Source organism: Mustela nivalis (assembly GCF_964662115.1).
Source record: "Mustela nivalis genome assembly, chromosome: 10".
In the NCBI taxonomy this organism is placed as follows: Eukaryota; Metazoa; Chordata; class Mammalia; order Carnivora; family Mustelidae; genus Mustela; species Mustela nivalis.
This window is the reverse complement of record NC_139029.1, coordinates 110058286-110079071: the sequence shown is the minus strand read 5'-3', so window position 1 is coordinate 110079071 and position 20786 is coordinate 110058286. Positions and strand designations below refer to the sequence as shown.

Genomic DNA, 20786 nt, shown 5'->3' with positions numbered 1-20786 from the left:
CGGGCAGTTAAGGGAGGTTGGAACCCCGCTCTACATTCTGAAGGGCCCTCCTAACTTGACTTACAGGGCTGCGGCAGGATGAAACTTCAAGCAACTCTGAAGGCTGAAAGGGCAGTTTGAGCAAAAAAACCCAGGTTACAATGGTCCGGGGAAAAGGAAAAGAGATTTGCCGGGGCTATAGACAAACAGGCTACTGAGTTGTAAAGGAAGTAGCAGCAATAATTGGCCAGAGACCGCAAGTATTAGGTAAAGAAGAGGAGTCAAAGATTATTCTAATGTTTTTATAACATGGTCAGCAAAAAATTGGGGGCAAATGGTAAAAGAGAGAATTCGAGAAAGGAAGACTAAGAACTGTTTCTGCCTTTTGTAATTTAAGATGCCAACCAGATGCTCGATGTACTATATGGAAAGATGCTATACTTAACCTAACTCGAGAGTGAAAGTTCAGATGCCACAAACACAGGTTACTGTGACATATATTTCTCTGTCAAATGAGTAATCTCAAAAAAATTTCCTTCCCTCCACTCTTGGGGCCTTTTCGGAACTCCTGGACTACGTTTCCCAGGACGCCCTGCGCCAAGCCCCGCTTCGCGCGTCTGGGAAGGGCGTCCCGTGAGTCTTTGGGCGCAGAGCTCCGCCTCCGCCAATGCGGGCGGGGCGACGTCGCACTCCAGGAGTGCCGGATTACGCACTTCCTCCGGGGGGTTGGGGCAGAATAGCTGTGTGACGGGTTCGAGTCCCGCCTCCTGACTTTCGCCCCTAGCCCCTGAGTCCCCGGGCGGGGCGCATTCGCCTGGTAACCTCTCCACGGCCAGGGGCGGTGGCACACCCGGGACTTCACCATGGAGGACTACCTGCAGGGTTGTCGGGCCGCTCTGCAGGTAACGAATCCCAGTCTGTGATCGTAAGGAATGAAGCATGAGGTCTAGAAAGAAAATACGGAATCTGGGGAGCCCCGATGGTGTGTAGGGAGGGAACACGGCATTGTGGGGTGGGGGCTTGGGATCAGATCAGGCTTGGGGCCGGGGTAGTGAGGCAAGAGAACCTAGCTGAGGGGAATGCTGCTCAGTCTCCCGGTTTTTGGCTTCTGCCTTTGGGGTCTCCCCTAGAGCTGGGAGGAGGAATCGTGGATCTGGGACCTGTGTCTGAGCCTCTGCTCGTGGTCGCCTGGTCAGTTCCGTCAAAAGGTGGAGGGCCGTGCCACCGCCTGTCGTGCCGCGCTAGTTTATTTATCCTTTTCTCCCCGCCCCTCTTTCAGTTCACCGCTTACCCGCCCTCTTTGGCCCATTGGCTTCCAGGTGAGACCCGGGGGTGCGAGAGAACCTTTGCCCACGGCCTTACTACCTCTGAAGAGCTGTTTTCGTCCGGCGGGCCGAACTCCTTCTAGATTAGAAAATCATGTTTTACTTTAAATCTATTTTTAAGCTAAACATGCTCAGTATTGCAGGCATACTTATTGTTGACCCCAAACTTGCATTCCTTTGCCTCCAGTTTTCTTCCTCTGCCTTAACGCACTTAAATTATGTAAGAATCCCCTGCCTGGAAGGGATAAGCGCGAAGTGTGTTTGGAATCAAAACTATAAGCTTGACTTATTTTGGGTACTTATTTTGGCTTATTTTTGGTACTCTAAGCTAGTTGGAATCTCCCAGCCATGCGGACTGATTAGGCAACATTAGGCTCTTTACAGTTAGCAGCAAAAAGCTGACCAGAGCGAGGTTCTAGGAGGTCACCTGGCCCTCTACTTCAAGTGACACTGCCCATGTGGAGACCTAGACAAATGGTTGACTATGCTTTCCTTTTGAAGTGGCCTTTTTTTTTTTTTTTAAGATTTTATTTATTTATTTGACACACAGAGAGAGATAACAAGTAGGCAGAGAGGCGGGCAGAGAGGGGGAAGCAGACTCCCCACTGAGCAGAGAGCCCATGCGGACTCCATCTCAGGACCCTGAGATCATGACCTGAGCGAGAGGCAGAGGTTTTAACAACTGAGCCACCCAGGTGCTCCCTTTTGAAGTGTCTTAAACCCTGCAAATTCCCCTGGTGGATAAATTCTGGTCTTTAACAAATCCTAGGGGCGCCTGGGTGGGCAAAGGACCATTTTAATATTACCAGTTGCACCGAATTTTTCCTTATGAGATGCAGTTTTGGGAAACATTGATTTAATGCATAGGGCAATTTGTTTTGTTTTTAAAGGTTTTTTAAAATTTATTTGACATAGAGTGACAGTGAGAGAGGGAATACAGGCAGGAGGAGTGGGAGAGGGAGAGCCAGATGCGGGGATGGATCATGACCTGAGCAGAAGGTGGAGGTTTAACGACTGAGCCACCCAGGCACCCCAGCATAGAGCAATTTGGAGCCAATTTGTTTCATTACCTGTGATTTCCACTGTAGGGAGGTCATTGAAGGACCAGTGTAGAATCTTTGTGGCAGTCTTCTGAGTGCTAAGCAGTGGAATTCCCCCCCTCCCAACAGTAACCCAAATGATGGGTGTCCTTTCCACCATTTGGTAAAGAGCCCTTGGACCCAAAACCTCACCAAATAGCCTTTCATTGCATGCATCCATCCTGCAGGATCTACGCTTTTGAGTCCCTCCAGGCTAATAGCATATCTCCTACAGCAGTCTGAAGCTGAAAAATACTGGGTTTTTCCAGTATTGGTGGTATCCTGACCCCCCCTCTTTTTTTTTTTTTTTTTTTTTTTTTTTTGCCGAATTCATCTCCTAAGGAACAAAATCTATTTGTGAAGGTGAAGTTGTATCTTGGAGATCTTTTCACACAGCCTAGCTAGGGCTGGGAGAAATAAGAAAATCGAACTCTAGGACTGTTAGCAGAGGAACTGGTGGCAAGACATACAGGCGATGGCTAACGATTTAGCTAGCTTTTAATTGTAGAAATGGTAAATACACACAGTGAAAAAACTTAAATACAAAGAAGATCCGAAATTAAAAAGAACAAGATCTTTTTTACTTCTCCTCATCCAGTCCCCAGAGGCTGTACTGTTGTTTCTTGTGTAAAGAAAGACACAATTTAGACAGAGACTCTTTTAAAAGTTTGAGTGTTTCCGTTAAGCTATGTTAAACTTTTCGGGAAATGTGGATGCTTGACTTTTTTTTTTTTTTAAGACTTTATTTGTTTATTTGACAGACAGAGATCACAAGTAGACAGAGAGGCAGGCAGAGAGAGAGGGAAGCAGGCTCCCTGCTGAGCAGAGAGCCCGATGCGAAACTCGATCCCAGGACCCTGAGATCATGACCTGAGCCGAAGGCAATGGCTTAACCCACTGAGCCACCCAGGCACCCTGGGTGCTTGACTTTTACACAGGATAGAGACAGCTTATAACCAGCCAACTCTCCTGTTGATATATTTTTTCCTCTGGCATCTGATACCAGATAAATTTTCCACAGCCTCTGCCATAAAGATAGTAGGATGTTCCATTTAGAAGAAATCCTGTTTAACTAAATGTCCTATTCATGGTGACTCATCTTTCACTACTAGTGGGGGAAAACCTTTGCTTCAGGGTGGAGCCGCCTTCAAATGTAGGCAAAGCATTCATCCAGCAGCCCTCAGATAATCTGTGTTGTCTACACTGCTCAATGCAGAAGGCAGGCAGAAGGCAGGAATCAGGAGTGGCTGGCTCTCCTTCAGACACCACAGTCCTTTCCATTTTCTGTGCTGGGAGGGCTTCTCTGGTTCTGGCTCCCTGTCTCCTTTTTTCCCCTCTCTCATTAACTATTTCGTAGAAGAGGCACGAGATCATATTTGGCTTCAGAAGGCAAGTGGAGCCCATCCTCACTTCCCGCGCTGAGATCACAAAGAGCCTCAGGGTCTAGTCATTGTGACTAGGGGGTTTGGGTGTATTTTTTTGTTGGTTGGTTTCTTTGTTCGTTAAGCAGAAAAGTTTATATTTACTTGGGGCTCTCAGATTGTATTTCTAACATTGGCAGCTCAGGTTTCCTCATGCTCTAAGTATAGCTGGATCTGCCCTCCGCTCTTCCTCTGACAGTAAAAAAAAAAAAAACCCGCGAGGCTGTTTGGTTTGTCCTGTCAGCTGGTGGAGGATAGGTTGGGGGTGGGGCTTAAGAGTTAACCTGTGTTCTTCCTACTTGAAGAGGAGAAGGGTATTTTATAAGTGGGCAGCCCAGGAGAGTTTCAGTTTGTTCACGCATAACGGATAATTGCACCCCTTTTCATTCTCAGAGTGTCCCTCTTTGAACAGCAGAGTGATCAGTCACCAGAGTCATAAACTATGTTTAAAGATTAAGACACATGCCCACGAAAAGATAGCAAGTTCCATATGAGAGCCACAAGTGCTGGCAGCTGGAGGTCTGGAGGAAGAGGATTGCTATGGTGTGGGTGATCATGGAAGGCAACACAGAGTCAGGGGCTTTAGGTGGCATGCATGAACCAGGAGGGACAGGTAGAGAAAGAAGATGGAAGCCAGTTCATCTTTCCAACCACAGAGTAGGCACTTCTCGGTTATCACATTTAATCCTCAGAACAACTTCATGAAATTGGTTACAGTACGACCATTTTTAAAACCAAAAATGATGGGGTGCCTGGGTGGCTCAGTGGGTTAAGCCTCTGCCTTCGGCTCAGGTCATGATCTCAGGGTCCTGGGATCAAGCCCTGCCTCTGGCTCTCTGCTCAGCGCGGAGCCTGCTCCCCCCCCCACCCCCACCTGCCTCTCTGCCTACTTGTGATCTCTCTCTCTCTTTGTCAAATAAATTTTAAAAATCTTTAAAAAAAATAAAAAGAATAATAAATTTAAAAATAAAACAAAAAAATGAAGCTTAGAGAGGCCCAAATCCCACAGCAAGTAAGAAGCAGAGCTGGACGTGGGGGGAGCAGTGTGGACCTGGGTGGCTCTATCATTTGGGTGTCTGCACGGGTCATGATCCCAGTGTTCCAGGATCGAGCCCTGAATTGGGCTCCCTGCTCAATGGGAAGTCTGCTTCTCCCTCCCCCTTTGCCACTCCCCCCTGCTTGTGTTTTCTCTCTCTCTCTGTCAAATAAATACGTGAAATCTTTAGAAGCAGCAGCAGCAGAGCCAGGATTCAATCCTAGTCTGTGATCTCTTCAAATGACAGTTCTGCTGCTTTCTGACAGAAGAACAAAGAGCTTGAAGGGCAGAGCTGGGGATATGCACAGCATGTCTTGTGGGTGATGCATAGACTGGACAGACTGGGGTGATGGTGGACCCTGATGGCGAAAGGAAGGCCACCACAGTCACCTGCTCAGTCCTCTTCCAAGATGTGGCAAAAGTGCCAGAGGATTCCTCTTGTATTCATTCCTTTTGGCTGCTCGCTTGGCTTGCCTGAGCAAGGGGTTAGTTGTTCACCTTCCCATGGATTTCCTTTCTCCTCAGAGTTGGTTGTATGTGGTCCCTTCTTTCTGCTTTTCTGCTTAGCCTTCTCTCTGTGCTGGACATCTGACTTGTCCTGATTCAGCTGAACCAGCCCTAATGGGAGTGAGTTTTGGAAAGTTCCTTGGGGGTCTAGCACTAGGTCTGTCCCGCTTGCTCGGCCTTCCCACCGTTCCACATCCCTTTCTTCTCCAGAGTCAGAACCGTATAACCACGGGTGTCTATAATACGGTTCCCTTTCTAGGGACCATGGTGCCCGTCTTACCACTTCAGTGAGCTCCTTATCTCTGCAGCCACTCACCTTGACCGCTTTGTTGTCCCTTGGGTCCATAGACATCTGGGTAGTTCTTTGATATCCAAGAAATGGGGGGGGCCTGCTTTCTCTTGTACCAGGAGGCAGACTTGTGAGTTAGAGGAGTTACCATAGGACTGAATTCTCATATTATATAGGAAAAGAGTTTAATGTTGGGGAAGAACCTCTGCTCTCCCCTCCTGTTCAGTATGAGTGAGTGTGGGCTACCACTTATGAGGTGCCTTGGAGAAATGGGTGCAGGGAAGAACCAAAGGACACACTTTCCCCAGAGGTCCTTTCAGCAAAACCTCAACAGGTAACCTCTGCGTTTTGTACTTCTCTGGGGTGTTGGGAGTCAGAGATGTGCAAAAGGTAGCTTAAAACAAAAAAACTTGGGGTGCGTGGCTGGCTGAGTTGGAAGTGCCTCTGACTCTTGATCTCTGGGTTGTGAGTTTGAGCACCATGTTGGGTATATAAATTACTTAAATAATTAAAGCTTAAAAAAAAAAAAACCTATCTAGTCACTAGTTAGGGCAATTTATGTCACCAGAGGTCTTGTAAAATTATCCCTTTCTGGCTGTAGCTTTCTGGGGGAAGGAAAGGAGTGGGTAACAGCCAAATAGGCAAAATGATTCTAGGTTCGCTTAGATTCCCTTTCCTCCTATAGCACATTACTTGATAACCATTCATTGCTGTTTTGCTCCCCTGAACCCCTTTCCTACTTTTTGAAACTCTTGCTTCTAGCAAATCTTTCCTGATTGAAGCAGAGTGTTTGGATTTTCACCTGTCTGTAACCCAGTAGTGTTCAGCTGGTAGTGATTTTTGCCTGCCCTCCCCCTCCACCCCCAGAATATTTGGCAAATATGAAGACATTTTTTATTGTCATGCCTGAGATTGCTCCTGGCATCTAGTGGGTAGAATCGGGATGCTGCCAAACACCCTCGCTTGCACAGGACAGCCCCCACCCACAGCAAAGGATGATCCAGTCCAAAATGCCAATAGTACTAAAATTAGGAGACTCTGCTATAACTGGTATGTCTCACTTTTGTCTTTTACCCCTTCTTTTGTCAGAGGGCAGCTGAAATAGAAGTTCAAAAGTAAGAGAGAATTCTTGTGCCCTAAGCTGAGCCATGGACTTTATGTTCTCATTGTATCTGGCAGAACGCTCATTCCTGGAATGAAATAATAATTCCTTTTTTTAAAAAAGATTTGTATTTATTTCTTTGTCAGAGAGAGTTGAGCACAAGCAGAGGAAGCAACAGGCAGAGGGAGAGGCAGACTCATCACTGAGCAGGGAGCCCAATGTGGGTCTCAATCCCTGAGATCAAGACCTGAGCCGAAGGTAGACGGCCAACCGACTGAACCACCCAGGCATCCCTGAAATAATAATTCATATATATATATATATATATATTTATTTATTTTTGACACAGAGAAAGAGATCACAAGTAGGCAGAGAGGCAGGCAGAGAGAGAGGGGGAAGCAGGCTCCCTGCTGAGCAGAGAGCCCCATGTGGGGCTCAATCCCAGGAACCAGATATCACGACCTGAGCCAAAGGCAGAGGCTTAACCCACTGACCCAGGCTTAACCCACCCACCCAGGTGCCCCTAAAGAGATTTTTTTTTTTAAGATTTTATTTATTTATTTGATAGAGAGAGAAAGAGCAAGAGCAGGAACACAGCAGGGGAGTGCGAGAGGGAGAAGCAGACTTCCCGCTGAAGTGGGAAGCTCCTGATGTGGAGCTTGATCCCAGTATCCTGGGATCATAACCTGAGCTGAAGGCAGACGCTTAATGACTGAGCCACCCAGCCGCCCCCTGAAATAATAATTCTTAAAAGTATCTACCTTAGGCCTCTGCCTTCAGCTCAGGTCATGATCTCAGGGTCCTGGGATTGAGCCCCACATGGGGCTCTCTGCTCAACAGGGAGCCTGCTTCCTCCTGACTCTCTGCCTGCCTCTCTGCCTACTAGTGATCTCTTTCTCTGTCAAGTGGATAAATAAAATCTTAAAATAAACAAATAAATAAATAAATAATGCCCTTTAAAAAATAAATAAATACTACTTGTTGATCTCTGTCTGTCAAATAAAGAAATCTTTTAAAAATAAATAAATAAAAGTTCCAGCAGTAGCAAGTGTTCTTGTTCTGTTTTGTTTGTTTTTGAGATTTTATTTAATCATTCGACAGACAGAGATAGCAAGTAGGCAGAGAGGCAGGCAGAGAGAGAGGAAGGGAAGCAGGCTCCCCACTGAGCAGAGAGCCTGACTCGAGCCTCTCTCCCAGGACCCTGAGATCATAGACCTGAGCCGAAGGTAGAGGCTTTAACCCACTGAGCCACCCAGGTGCCCCAGGTGTTCTTATTTTAATCTGAACCTGCTGGGGAAAAGTGTCTGGGTCCTGGGTAGTGAGAGTGTTGGTTGAATCTGCTTATCAGTGTGGCTTCTCTGGTTTGGGGGAGTTTTCATGGGCTAGATGACTGGAGTAGATTTTATTTTTACCTTTATTTTCAAGAGCTCTTCACCTCTTAGGATTCAGAACTATAAGGATGCTTTTCCATATTTTGAAAATGGCGGGGGTTGAGGAACAAAAAACAAATTGGGTTGATAATGGCTTGAATACGTCAGCTACCTCAACTGCTCTACCTTTGAGTTCTCCAGTGCCCAAAGAAGCATAAGAAGTTAGAGAATTATTTATTGCTGTTCTTTTTTTAAGTTGACAATCAAGGAGACGGTGTAGTAGAAGAAAGGTCACTCTTCTACTTACGGGGTGCAGGTGGAATGCTTAAACTTAGCTGAACTTGGCTGTCCTCTCAGCTAGTCAATATCCTCATCCATGAAATGAGGACCTGTAAGATTATCTGGTCTACTTCCTCTGTGAGGATCAGTGAGAAGAGGTGTGTGGGGCGCCTGGGTGGCTCAGTGGGTTCAGGTCATGATCCCAGGGTCCTGGGATCGAGCCCTACATCAGGCTCTGTGTTCAGCCGGGAGCCTGCTTCCCCTTCTCTCTCTCTGCCTGCCTTTGCCTACTTGTGATCTCTGTCTGTCAAATAAATAAATTAATTAAAAAAAAAAAAAGAGGTGTGTGAAGCCCTGCTCTCATGTAAGGTAAATGGAAATAGAGATGCTTCTAGTGTCCCATTCTCTTTCCTCACCAGGAGTCCCGGCCGCTACACATTGTGCTGGGAAATGAAGCCTGTGATTTGGACTCCATGGTGTCAGCTCTTGCCCTGGCTTTTTACCTGGCAAAGGTGAGTCCTTAGTGACAGAGTCCCTTAGAATGAAAAGATCTGGGTGCAAGACCCAACTCTGCGACTTAACACTATTTAGTCTTGGGTCAGTTAAATTCCTTAACTTTGTGGAATCTCAGGTTACCATCTGTAGAAACTGAAATGATACTATTTTGCAATGTTGCTGGGAGGATCAAATGAATAGAAGTATTTTGAAGAATTTATAAATCATAAAGCAATATTCAGCAGTTGATTATTGAATTCTTCTGGGTACCAGTGATGTCATGCCCAGGTCAGCTCTTGAAGACTGGTAATCCCTTCTCTGCAACATCTAGAACTAGGTCTTTTCCATGAGTTTTCTTGTTGACCTTCATGTTATGCTAAGAAGGAGAGAGGGCAAGAGTTGTCCTTTTATTTTTATCAACTGGGTAATTGTGGCTTTGAAAAAGGCAGTGACTTACCCAAGTTCACATCTCCTTTAGTCCCAATAATCTTGTTATTTTTCCCATTTACCCCCAAACATTTTTCCTGTTTATCCCCAAACGTGTTCTTTGCACTTTCCTTATCCAGACAACAGAGGCTGAGGAAGTCTTTGTGCCAGTCTTAAATATAAATCGTGCTGAGCTACCTCTACGTGGTGACAATGTCTTCTTCCTTCAGAAGATTAACATTCCAGAGTCCCTCTTGATTTTCCGGGATGAGATTGACCTCCATGCCTTGCACCAAGCTGGCCAACTTACCCTTATCCTTGTTGACCATCATGTCTTACCCAAGTAAGTAGAAGGAAGTTAAGCTGATATTTATCATGTGCCATGTTGAGTTCTGATGAGTAAGAAATAAAGAGAGGAAGAAAGAATTTCTTCTCTTGGGGATCTCGCAGGCTACTTGTGATTGCTAGGTCATATCAGATACAGAAAATCAACAGGAAATACTGTTAGTTCTTCAGTTATGTAAGTAAACAAAAAGAAATAGAAACATGGAGAGGTCAAACTGAAGGAGAACTCAAATCATTTAAATGTGCCTTTGGTATCATTATTTTGTGGCAGATTTATTGTAGTAGAAGCCTTTGAATAATGCTTGCAACTCTATTTTTAATTTTTAATTTTTTAATTATTTCCTACATAAGGCAATATCTCATTAGTTGTATTGTGATGGGTATTAGAGGTGTGTGATAACCGACACTATAGAGGACAAGAGGTGCATGAAGGATGGGGTAGTTAAATGTACTTAAGGGGAGTGGAGGGTGTGAGGAAAGGTTTCCTAAGAGAGTTGACCCTTGATCTCATTCTTGAGTGTTTACTCCTGGAGTGGGGAGGCAAAGTAGTTAGGAAGAGCAATCCAGGCGGAGAAAGGAATTAATATGAGCAAAGCCAGGCAGGCATGAAATAGCATAGTGAATGGGAGAACTGGAATTTGTTTTGCCTGACTGGAGCATAAAATGTGACAGAGAAGTAGGATAGATGAAGAGGTGAGACTAGTGAGACTAGTGAGGACCAGATGGTGGAGACCCTGTAGGCCCTGCCAAGGAGACTAGACTTGGTGTTAGGGTAGTGGGGGACTATTGTGAGTTATATTTATTCCAGATCCTAACAGAATCAAATCTGCATTTTTCAAATGATCATTCAGCTGCTTTGTGGCCAAGAGCTTGGGGAGGGGGCGGGTGTCCAAGATTGGGAGTAGGTCTTTGGTTAGGAAAACTATTGGAATGATCTGGGTGAGAGATATTGAGGGTCTAGAATAAGGCAGTAGCAGAGCCATGGTGGGGGGATGGGGATAGAAGCCATAGAATCTGGTGAACTGTATGGAATTTGGGTATTGAGTGGATTGAGATGACAGGAGAGATTTTTTTTTTTTTTTAAAGATTTTATTTATTTATTTGACAGAGAGAAATCACAAGTAGGCAGAGAGGCAGGCAGAGAGAGAGAGGAGGAAGCAGGCTCCCTGCTGAGCAGAGAGCCTGATGCGGGACTCGATCCCAGGACCCTGAGATCATGACCTGAGACGAAGGCAGCGGCTTAACCACTGAGCCACCCAGGTGCCCCGACAGGAGAGATTTAAATGAGAGATTGGATGTCAAGGGTGTCAGTCAGAAAGAAAACTGCGAAGGGCATCAGATACATGGATAAGATACTTGTGGCTGATACTTCACCAAATTCACTTACACACTATTTAAAAGTGCCCAAAGTTCCCTGTGGTTTGCCCAAGATGTGCATTTTCCTTCATGGGTGAGGTGGAGATTTGGGTAGAACCGGCTGGAGTGCCCCTACCTATCTTTCTTTCTCTTTCCCCCCCACAGAAGTGATGCAGCCCTAGAGGAGGCAGTGGTAGAGGTGCTAGACCATCGGCCCATCGAGCAGAAACACTGCCCTCCCTGCCACGTTTGCGTTGAGCTGGTGGGGTCCTGCGCTACCCTGGTGACTGAGAGAATCCTGCAGGGGGCACCAGAGATTTTGGACGGGCAAACTGCAGCCCTTCTGCATGGTGAGGGTGGCTTTTGGTTTAGGAAAGTAGAAAGGCCTTTTTTTTTTTTTTTTTTTAAACTCTGGATCCTCATTCATTCATTCTTTCTTTCTTTTTAAAGATTTTATTTATTTATTTATTTATTTATTTATTTAATCTCTGCTGAGCAAAGAGCCCAGTGCGGGGCTCAATCCCAGGACCCTGGGATTGTGACTTGAGCTGAAGGCAGAGGCTTTAACCCACTGAGCCACCCAGGTGCCCCCTTTTAAAAGATTTTATTTGTCAGAGAGAGCACAAGCAAGGGGAGAGGGAGAAGGAGACTCTCCATTGAGCAGGGAGCCTGATGTGAGACTCTATCCCAACTTCTAAGTTTCTTTAATGGAATTTGGCCTACAGAAGGGAGGTCATCTCTCTCTGACTTGGTTTCAAGATCTCCAATTATTGGGATGCTCGGGCACCCTTTCTGCCTTTTCACCGTTTTCCTACTTACATTTTAGTTTGGATTTGGGAAGTCTTACTCAAGACATAGTCCCAGTTTCTTGTTTCATTTTCAGTGAGTTTGCCACATGGTCTTCTCTGTATTATGTCCATCTGGTTCGAGGGTTATGTGTGTTCTAGAGGTCATGAATGGAAGGCCATAGGATTTGAGTTCTGTCTTGTCTCTACAGGAACAATCATCCTGGACTGTGTCAACATGGACGTGAAAGTTGGAAAGGCAACCCCAAAAGACAGCAAATATGTGGAGAAACTGGAGGCCCTCTTCCCAGATCTGCCCAAGAGAAATGACATCTTTGACTCTCTACAAAAGGCAAAGTTTGATGTATCAGGTGTGAAATAGTAAACTGACTTCTCTCCCTTCCACGTGAGAAAACAGATGGGCAAGACTTGTTCATTGTACTTTTTTAAAGATTTTATTTATTTATTTGACAGATATCACAAGTAGGCAGAGAGAGAGGAAGGGAAACAGGTGCCCTGCTGAGCAGAGAGCCAGATGCGGGCCACTGTCCCAGGACTCTGGGATCATGACCTGAGCCAAAGGCAGAGGCTTTAACCCACTGAGCTACCCAGGCACCCCCATTGTACTTTTTTTTTAGAGAGACAGAGAGCATGCAGAGTTGGCAGGGAGCAGCACAGAGGGAGAGAGAAAATCCTGAGCAGGCTCCATGCTCAGCACAGAGCCCAACATGGGCTCAATCTCATGACCCTGAGATCATGACCCAAGCCAGAATCCAGAGTCTGCTGCTTAACCAACTGAGCCACCCAGGTACCCTGATTGTTCATTGTATTCTTGAACACCATTGAAACAATTCCAGAGTATGCATAATGATTTAAGCTTTATGGCAGAGAGAACCAAGGTAGTATGTGAGTCTGATCATGAACTTACCAATCATTTACTAGATTTTTCTGTCCTGGCTATTGGGTAGGAATAGGAGGAATATATAAGATTTTCAGGTTTTGGGGCTCCTGGGTGGCTTAGTGGGTTAAAACCTCTGCATTCTGCTCAGGTCATGATCCCAAGGTCCTGGGATAGAGCCCCACATCGGGCTCTCTGCTCAGTGGGGAGCCTGCTTCCCCCTCTCTCTCTGCCTGCCTCTCTGCCTACTTGTGATCTCTGTCTGTTAAATAAATAAAATCTTTTTTAAAAAAATAAAAAAAAAAAGATTGTCAGGTTTCTAGTCTAATCAGGGAATATAGGTATATAAGTAAAAATCTGCTGAAAGAATACTAAATTATCTGAATGAGATCTAGATAATTGTTTAGGGAAGTAGAAGAAACATTAAGGGTGAATATACATAGGACAAAGGAGGAGAACAAAAAAACTTTTTTTGCCCAGATACCACCTGTTGACATAAAAAAAAAAAAAGTACCACATGTACTTGTAGAAAGTTAAAACTGTGAAGAAAGGGGAAACAGCAACTATTGTGACTTAGTTATTTAAAATAATTTTTTATTATGTAATTTACATTCTTGGTTATCTCCCTATTGCCTCCAAAAAGGGGCTGTGTTTTTCCTCATCCTTGACCCATCTTGGTGTACTCACCTTCCTGGTCAGGGGACCCTGGGCTCTCTTATTTGACCCCTGGTCTCACATCCATTGTCTAGGACTGACCACTGAGCAGATGCTGAGAAAGGACCAGAAGACCATCTTCCGACAAGGCACCAAGGTGGCCATTAGTGCAATATATATGGATTTGGAGGTAAGAGCAAGGTGGAAGTGTGGGTGGGGAGAGACAGCCCTCAGTTATATGTGCAACGTTGTATAACGTAATGTATCTCGTACCTGTGTACCTTTTGTCATGTCTGCTGTCACTCCAACAATCTATGACCCCTCACTACACCATCATGATAGGCTGCATACTGGTTTTTCTGCTTTTGCACCCTGCAAACCATGTTCCCCACAGCAGCCAGAGTGATCTCTATAAGATGTAAGTCCAAAAAAAAAACACCACAAAATAAAAAAGATGTAAGTCAGTCAAATCAGCCCTCTCCCTCTGCTGCCTTTTCATTGCATTCTTTTTTTTTTTTTTAAGATTATTTATTTATTTATTTATGAGAGAGAGAGAGAGAGAGAGCACACACAGTCGGGGAGCAGCAGGCAGAGAGAGAGGGAGAAGCAGGCTTCCTGCTGAGCAGGGAGCCCGATGTGGGACTCAATCCCAGGACTCTGGGATCATGACCTGAGCTGAAGGCAGACGCTTAACGACTGAGCCACCTCGGCATCCCTCTTTGCATTCCAAATAGAATCTAAAGGCCCTGGTATGGTTTACAGGGCCCTCCTTGTTCTGGCCTTCATCTCTCTCTCTGTCCTCATCTCCTTCCAGCCCCACTCCTGCACTCACAGTGCTGCAGCCACACTAATTTTCTTTCTGTGCCCTGGAACCGTTAAGCTCATTCCCATCTCAGGGCCTTTGCACTGGCTTTTCCCTTTGCAGAGCTGGCTCTTTCTTATCACTCAGATCTTAATTCAGATGTCCCCTCTTTTAAGACGTTTTTCCTGACTGCTATTACTGACATAATATCCTCTGTGCTCAAAAATCTCTTAATTTTTGAATATTGTTCATAGCACTTAATGGACTGAAATAACCAATTTTGTGGTTTCCTTGATTACTTATATTCCTGGTAGTTTATCAGCTCCACCAGAGGTGGGACCCTATCTCTTTTGTTTCTGCTGTATCTCTAGCACCTTTGACAGTACCTGGCAACAGTGGGTGCTCAGTAAATTTTGTTGAATGGGTGACTGAATATAACTTTGATAATGGTATTTTATTGCTGGTTCTATGTCATATTGATTTAAATCATTTGACAACCTGATCTGAACACATTCCTTCATCATCTATACAGCTTTCTACTAAAAACTATGTAAAAATACTAAATAAATTCAATAAGACAAGAAAGCCAGGTCTCTTCCCTTGCTTCCTCATTTGAGAAACATAAGAACAGAAAAGGCTTGGGACGCCTGGGGGGCTCAGTTGGTTAAGCAGCTGCCTTCAGCTCAGGTCATGGTCCTGGCGTCATGGGATCGAGTCCCACATCGGGCTCCTTGCTTGTCAGGGAGCCTGCTTCTCCCTCTGCCTCTGCCTCTTCCTGCCATTCTGTCTGCCTGTGCTCACTCTCTCCCTCTCTCTCTGACAAATAAATGAAATCTTTAAAAAAAAAAAAAAAAACAGAAAAGGCTTGCTAAATAAATTGACACAGTACAAATCAACACAAATCAACACATTAGAAATGTGTCAGCAGGGCACCTGGGTGGCTGAGTGGGTTGAGCCGCTGCCTTCGGCTCAGGTCATGATCTCGGGTCTTGGGATCGAGTCCCGCATCGGGCTCTCTGCTCAACGGAGAGCCTGCTTCCCTCTCTCTCTCTGTCTGCCTGCCTCTCTACCTACTTGTGATCTCGGTCTGTCAAATAAATAAAATCTTAAAAAAAAAAAATGTGTCAGCAGGGGCGCCTGGGTGGCTCAGTGGATTAAGCCTCTGCCTTTGGCTCAGGTCATGATCTCAGGGTCCTGGGATCAAGCCCCACATTCGGCTCTCAGCTTAGCATGGATCCTGCTTCCCCCTCTCTCTCTGCCTGGCCTCTCTGCCTACTTATGATCTCTCTGTGTCAAATAAATAAAATCTTAAAAAAAAAAAAAATGTATCAGCAAAGCCCGGTCTGAAATAGCTGATGGTAGTATCCAGTAGAGAAAATACTACCTGAGACTTTGCGAAAGAGTTGAGATTGGCAAAGAAGGAAGAGTCAAGGACACAGCTGGCCGGTCTGTTGTTATTTGTATGCCCCATTGTTCTGTCTTAGAATAAAAATACCTCTGAGACAAAGGCCTTGCTTGTTTGATGGCAAGAGCAGGAGAACCTTGTACATGCTAGCCATATTCCACACGTGATAGTGCTTTAAGTTTTAAAACAATCACTTTTTTTTTAATATTTATATAATTTTTTATTTTTTATTAACATATAATGTATTATTAGCCTCAAGGGTACAGGTCTATGAATCTCCAGGTTTACACACTTCACAGCACTCACCATAGCACATACCTTCCCCCATGTCCATAACCCAACCACCCTCTCCCCACCCCCCTCCCCTTGGCAACCCTCAGTTTATTTTGTGAGATTAAGAGTCTCTTATGGTTTGTCTCCCTCCCGATCCCGTCTTGTTCCAAATGAATATATTTAAATGTGAAAAATTTTAAGTGGTAAAATTATCAACATTGCCTAGTATCCTTTTGCTGTTCCGAGATCCCATCCAGGATACCATATTAGATTTAATCAACATATCTCCTTAGGTTTCTCTTGGCTAGGAGGGCACGGATTACATAGAGCACTGGGTGTGATGAAAAAATAATGAATACTGTTACGCTGAAAACAATCACTTTTTAAAAAAATAAATAAAACAATCACTTTTAATAACGGTTTAAACCTCATTTTACAAATGAAGAAACTCAAGGCCGAGGTGCTTAAAGAAACTCCTTGAGCATATAGCTAATAGGTCATAGAATTGAGTTTCAAACCAACTCTATCTGAACCTAAAACCTATATTCTCCCTGTCCTACCTTTTGCTTCCCAGCACATAGATAACACAGAGTAAATATGAGATGCCTTTCTTAAGGAGTATAAGCCCTAGGTTAAAATGGGAAGAAACCCAAGGAGGGTCCTGCTGTAGCCCTTATCACTGCCCTGTTTGTTCTCTTTCAGGCCTTTCTGCAGAGGTCTGGCCTCATTGCAGATCTCCATGCTTTCTGCCAGGCTCACAGCTGTGATGTCTTGGTCACCATGACTATCTTTTTCAACACTCATAATGAGCCAGTGCGGCAGCTGGCTATTTTCTGTCCCCATGCAGCACTCCGAATGACGGTGAGTCTGTCTCTTCTCCAGCCTGAGGTCTGTATAGAGAGCTCTGCTTGTAAGCACCACCTGTCCTTGGGAAGCGCCTCGGTGGCCAGGTCTGTTGAGTGTGTGTATGACTATTGATTTCCACTCAGGTCATGATCTCATGGGTTGTAGGATGGAGCCCCTCATGGGTCGGTGGGGGTGGGGTTGGGGTGGGTGGGTTGGTCAGCGCTCAGTGGGGGGTCTGCTTGAGATTCTCCCTCCTGCCCCCCTCTACATGCATGTGCACTCACGCGCTCACTTGCTCTCTTTCTCTCTCTCTAATAAATCTTTAAAAAAAAAAAAAAAGAAGACCTCCTTGGTTCTTTTATATATATATATATATATATTTTTTTTTTTTAAAGATTTTAGTTACTCATTTGAGAGAGAGAACACAAACAGTGGGTGAGGCAGAGGGCGAGGGAGAAGCAGACTCCCTGCTGAGCTGGGAGCCGGACATGGGGTTCAACATGGGGCTGGATCCCAGGACGAGGAGATCATGACCTTACCCGAAGGCAGATGGTTAACCATCTGAGCCAACCAGGTGCCCCTTGATTCTTATATTTACATAGGAGTCCCTTGACCTTTTTCCAGAATCCTCCCTCCTTGCTTTTTCCCATTCTCTCTAAATGTGAATAGCCTTAATCTTACTATTGTTGAGAAAGAAAGATTCCAAAGAGACTTAGAGACACAGTTCCTGTCTAGAAGGAACTTGAAATCAGATTAAAAAGCCATGTTATAGAGACTCCTGAATGGCTCAGTCATTTCTGGAAGCAAATGTAATTTCATTCAGTGGAAGGTAGTTTGGCATTGTGGGAAGAACTACAGTTTTATTTATTTATGTGAGAGAGAGAGAGCGTGAGCGAGTACACACAAGCAGAGGGAGTGGCAGGCAGAGGGAGAGGGAGAACCAGACTACCTGCTGAGAGAGAGCTCAATTCCGGGCTGATCCCAGGGTCCCAGGATCATCACCTGAGCTGAAGACAGATGCTTAACTGACTGAGCCACCCAGGTGCCCCAAAAACTATAGTTTTAAAAGGCTAGACATGTTTTCTGTCCCAGATTTGCCACTTACCTGCTCCTTGGGCTCAAGCAAGTCAGTTGACTTCTGAGTCTGTACATAGCTAGTATCATCCACTGATTAGTCTGATGTCATCATTAAACATAAGGTCGCATGGCAAGCGCATTGCTCAGCTCAGAGTAAGCACTCAGCGAATGGTGGCTCTTACTAATCATGTCATGAAGGAAAGGGCCATGGGAAGGGCCTTCCCCACCTTCTGAAATGTCCTTGCCTTCTCACCATCACACCCCCCCATTTGCTGTTCTCTGAAGCTGTGCAGATAGCTGAAGTCTCCCACAGTGTGCCCTACCTTCTCTTCTTCCTCCCATGGTAGAAATTATATAAAAGAGTGGTTTAGAACACTGGCTTCGGTGGTAGTTCTGGGTTCAAGTGTTAGCTCTACTTCATTCAAACTATGACCTTAGGCAAGTGACTTAATCCATCTAAGCCTCTGTTTCCCTACCTGTAAATGAGGGTAATACCAATCTTACAAGGTAGTTGTGACGATTCTATGAGATTATAACTGTAAGTGGTCAGACCCCACACAGTGCCTGGCGTACCTTCTGCCCCCACTTTGATCTTTGATCTATTCATTCTTTATGCCTCTGTCTTGCCCCTGACCTCAATCTAGATACTTGTCCCATTGTAGCTAAGGATCAAGATCCATCCAGTTTTTAAGCACTTGAAACAACACTATGTTAGGAGCTTGGGGTCCTGGGTTGCAATTCAGACTCTCCCATCATCTACATGATTTTGTTCAAGATACTTAATCTTTTCAGGCTTGGGTTTACTTATTAATTAAATGAAATATATGATTTCAAATGCGTCTTGTTTCCAAATATTATTAGCTAATGGGCCTTTTTTCAAAGCAATAATACTGAACACTGGGTGATTTAATTAAAAAAAAAAGAATGCTTTTCTGTCAAAGAAGTCTCTAACTTGGAAACCACAGCTGTTTACTTCCCCACCTCATGCACCATCTACCCACCCCGTCTCCTCTGTAGATCTGCGGAGTTCTGGAACGCTCCCATTCTCCATCCCTGAAGCTGACCCCTGCCCCCAGCGCCCACCCGCACCTCCAAGCCTATCTTCAGGGCAACACCCAGATCTCTCGGAAGAAACTTCTCCCTCTGCTCCAGGAGGCCCTGTCAGCATATTTTGAGTCCATGCGGATCCCTTCCGGGCAGCCGGATACAGAGGGTGTGTGCCGGGAGCAGGCCGACAAGGAACTGGACAGGGCGGGTAACTCCCTGTTTCCCGGACTGAGTCAAGATGAGGAGGAGCCCCCACTACCCCCAACGCCCATGAACAGCCTGGTGGATGAGTGCCCGCTGGATCAGGGGTTACCCAAACTCTCCGCCGAGGCCATCTTTGAGAAGTGCAGTCAGATCTCGCAGTCACAGTCAACCACAGCCTCCCTGTCTACGAAGTGATTGCTGGGAGGGCACAGGATGGAGAGAGGTTTCTTGAACCACTTCAAATGCATGTTTTGAGATGTGTCGGTGGTTCTGTCTTTGTGGCTCCGGGATCTGGTGTACTGTGTTCATGAACTGGGGAGAAGAAAGAAGTGAAAGAAAACAGCTGCTTTAGGGGTAGCTTCCTGCTTTTCCCCCAGATCTCTACCAATCAGACAGATCATATTATTTAATTGAATTCTTCAAACCTACGTTGACTCTCCTGTATTTCCTTTGCCGAGGGTACAGTGTGATACCCACACAGTTCCAGCAAGCAGCTCAAGAAGGCGCCCCCTCCGTAAGGCTCTGTGACAGAACCAGTATCTCTCATGGAACCATTCATTGTCTCCGTGTATTCATTTATGCTCGTATTCATTCAGCTATCGATTGAATACCTACTTTCAGCTAGCTAGAAAATAGGAGTGTGCTTTGCAAACTCCTCTTCCAGTTTTCAGCCTTCAACAGAATCCATCTCCATGACCTCTTTCTGTCCCCAGTTAGGTATGATAGCCGAGGCCGAGATGGCTACTTTTGTATTCTGAGCTGATAATGACTTTTCTAAGATCGGTGGGGAGCAATTGAGAGACCATCATCTTCTGTCCCGGTCAGCTGGCCTGGCTCTCAGTTTCTCTGGATCCCTCGGTCCCAGAGCCACGGGGACCCAAGAAAGACCCAGAAGACCCCTGGTGCTTGAGAGTTCAGGAGACATCCAGGAAAGCCTTAAGACCCCATAGGCACTCTTCCCAAAAGGCAGAAGAACTGCAGTGAGAGCCCCGCTCTGGGCTGTGCCTTGGAGGCCTGGCAATTTCTTGTCCATCCCGTTCTGTTTTTGCTCATATTGAAAGGTAGTATGGAGTTCTCATACTGACTGCCGTGAACTGTGTGTCTCTTGGTGAGACACTTCATTTCTCTAGGCCTCATCTGCCCCCATCTGTAAAACTAAGGATCTGAACTGGATATTCTCTGGTATTCTGTGATCTGCCTCTTGTTGCCATCACCTCTCTCCTGGCTTCTCTGTATTTGTTCATTTCTCTCCTCCCTGGGAATGCTCGGGGTGGCCAAATTGTCTATATTTCTGTGTGATTGTATCAAGGGACTCCGCCTCACGTAGCATGTACAGGGGTAGAATTCATCCCATCGTGACCCAGCAGAGAACTCCCCCACCGACTTGTTCTGCATGTGTAGAGTCTCCCTTTTCCCTTCAGACCAACTGGTCCCATCTTCGTCCTGCCCCACAGCCCAGCTTCTTGTAAGTCGCCTGTGGTTCCACTGGACAGTGGGGTATGTGAGATAGTTTTGGCATGATGTCTTCAGTATGAGGGGGATGGTGTGATTTCACTTTGAGGGGATGATGTCTGTAGCCATTGGAAGGTAAATATAGTGGTGTGATTACTGAACCAAAGGAATTTATGTTTTGTAACTTGGGTACTTTATTTTGCATTTTGTTAAAGTATTAAATACATTTTTTTTTCCTGTTTGGGGTCTTATTGTCTCTTTTTACCTCCGATAATGGTTTCAGCCTCCTCAAGATTCATCTCCCTTCTTCCTGCCATATGGAATGTCTCCCTTC

The 20786-nt window shown here is 45.4% G+C and overlaps 1 protein-coding gene across 3 annotated transcripts; it reads left to right on the top strand.

The window, feature by feature from the left end:
* The first annotated feature begins 650 nt into the window (after positions 1-650).
* PRUNE1 (prune exopolyphosphatase 1) lies at positions 651-20693 on the top strand. 3 transcript variants are annotated; one of them, XM_082685962.1, is made up of 8 exons: positions 651-881; positions 8807-8899; positions 9449-9651; positions 11175-11359; positions 12007-12165; positions 13442-13536; positions 16529-16687; positions 18767-20693. In XM_082685962.1, exons 1-8 carry the CDS (start codon positions 843-845, stop codon positions 19193-19195), a joined length of 1362 nt encoding a protein of 453 aa, XP_082542088.1. In that variant the 5' UTR covers positions 651-842; the 3' UTR covers positions 19196-20693. The 3 variants fall into 3 exon arrangements, with proteins under 3 accessions (XP_082542088.1, XP_082542090.1, XP_082542089.1); XM_082685964.1 differs by lacking the exon at positions 11175-11359 and having other exon boundaries at positions 656-881; XM_082685963.1 differs by lacking the exon at positions 8807-8899 and having other exon boundaries at positions 659-881.
* The last annotated feature ends 93 nt before the right edge of the window (positions 20694-20786 follow it).

Coding starts and splice junctions, on each gene's coding strand:
- PRUNE1 (XM_082685962.1), top strand. CDS start 843: ATGGAGGACTACCTGCAGGGTTGTCGGGCCGCTCTGCAG. Junction 882..8,806: donor GTTGTCGGGCCGCTCTGCAG/GTAACGAATCCC, acceptor TTTCCTCACCAG/GAGTCCCGGCCGCTACACAT. Junction 13,537..16,528: donor CAATATATATGGATTTGGAG/GTAAGAGCAAGG, acceptor GTTCTCTTTCAG/GCCTTTCTGCAGAGGTCTGG.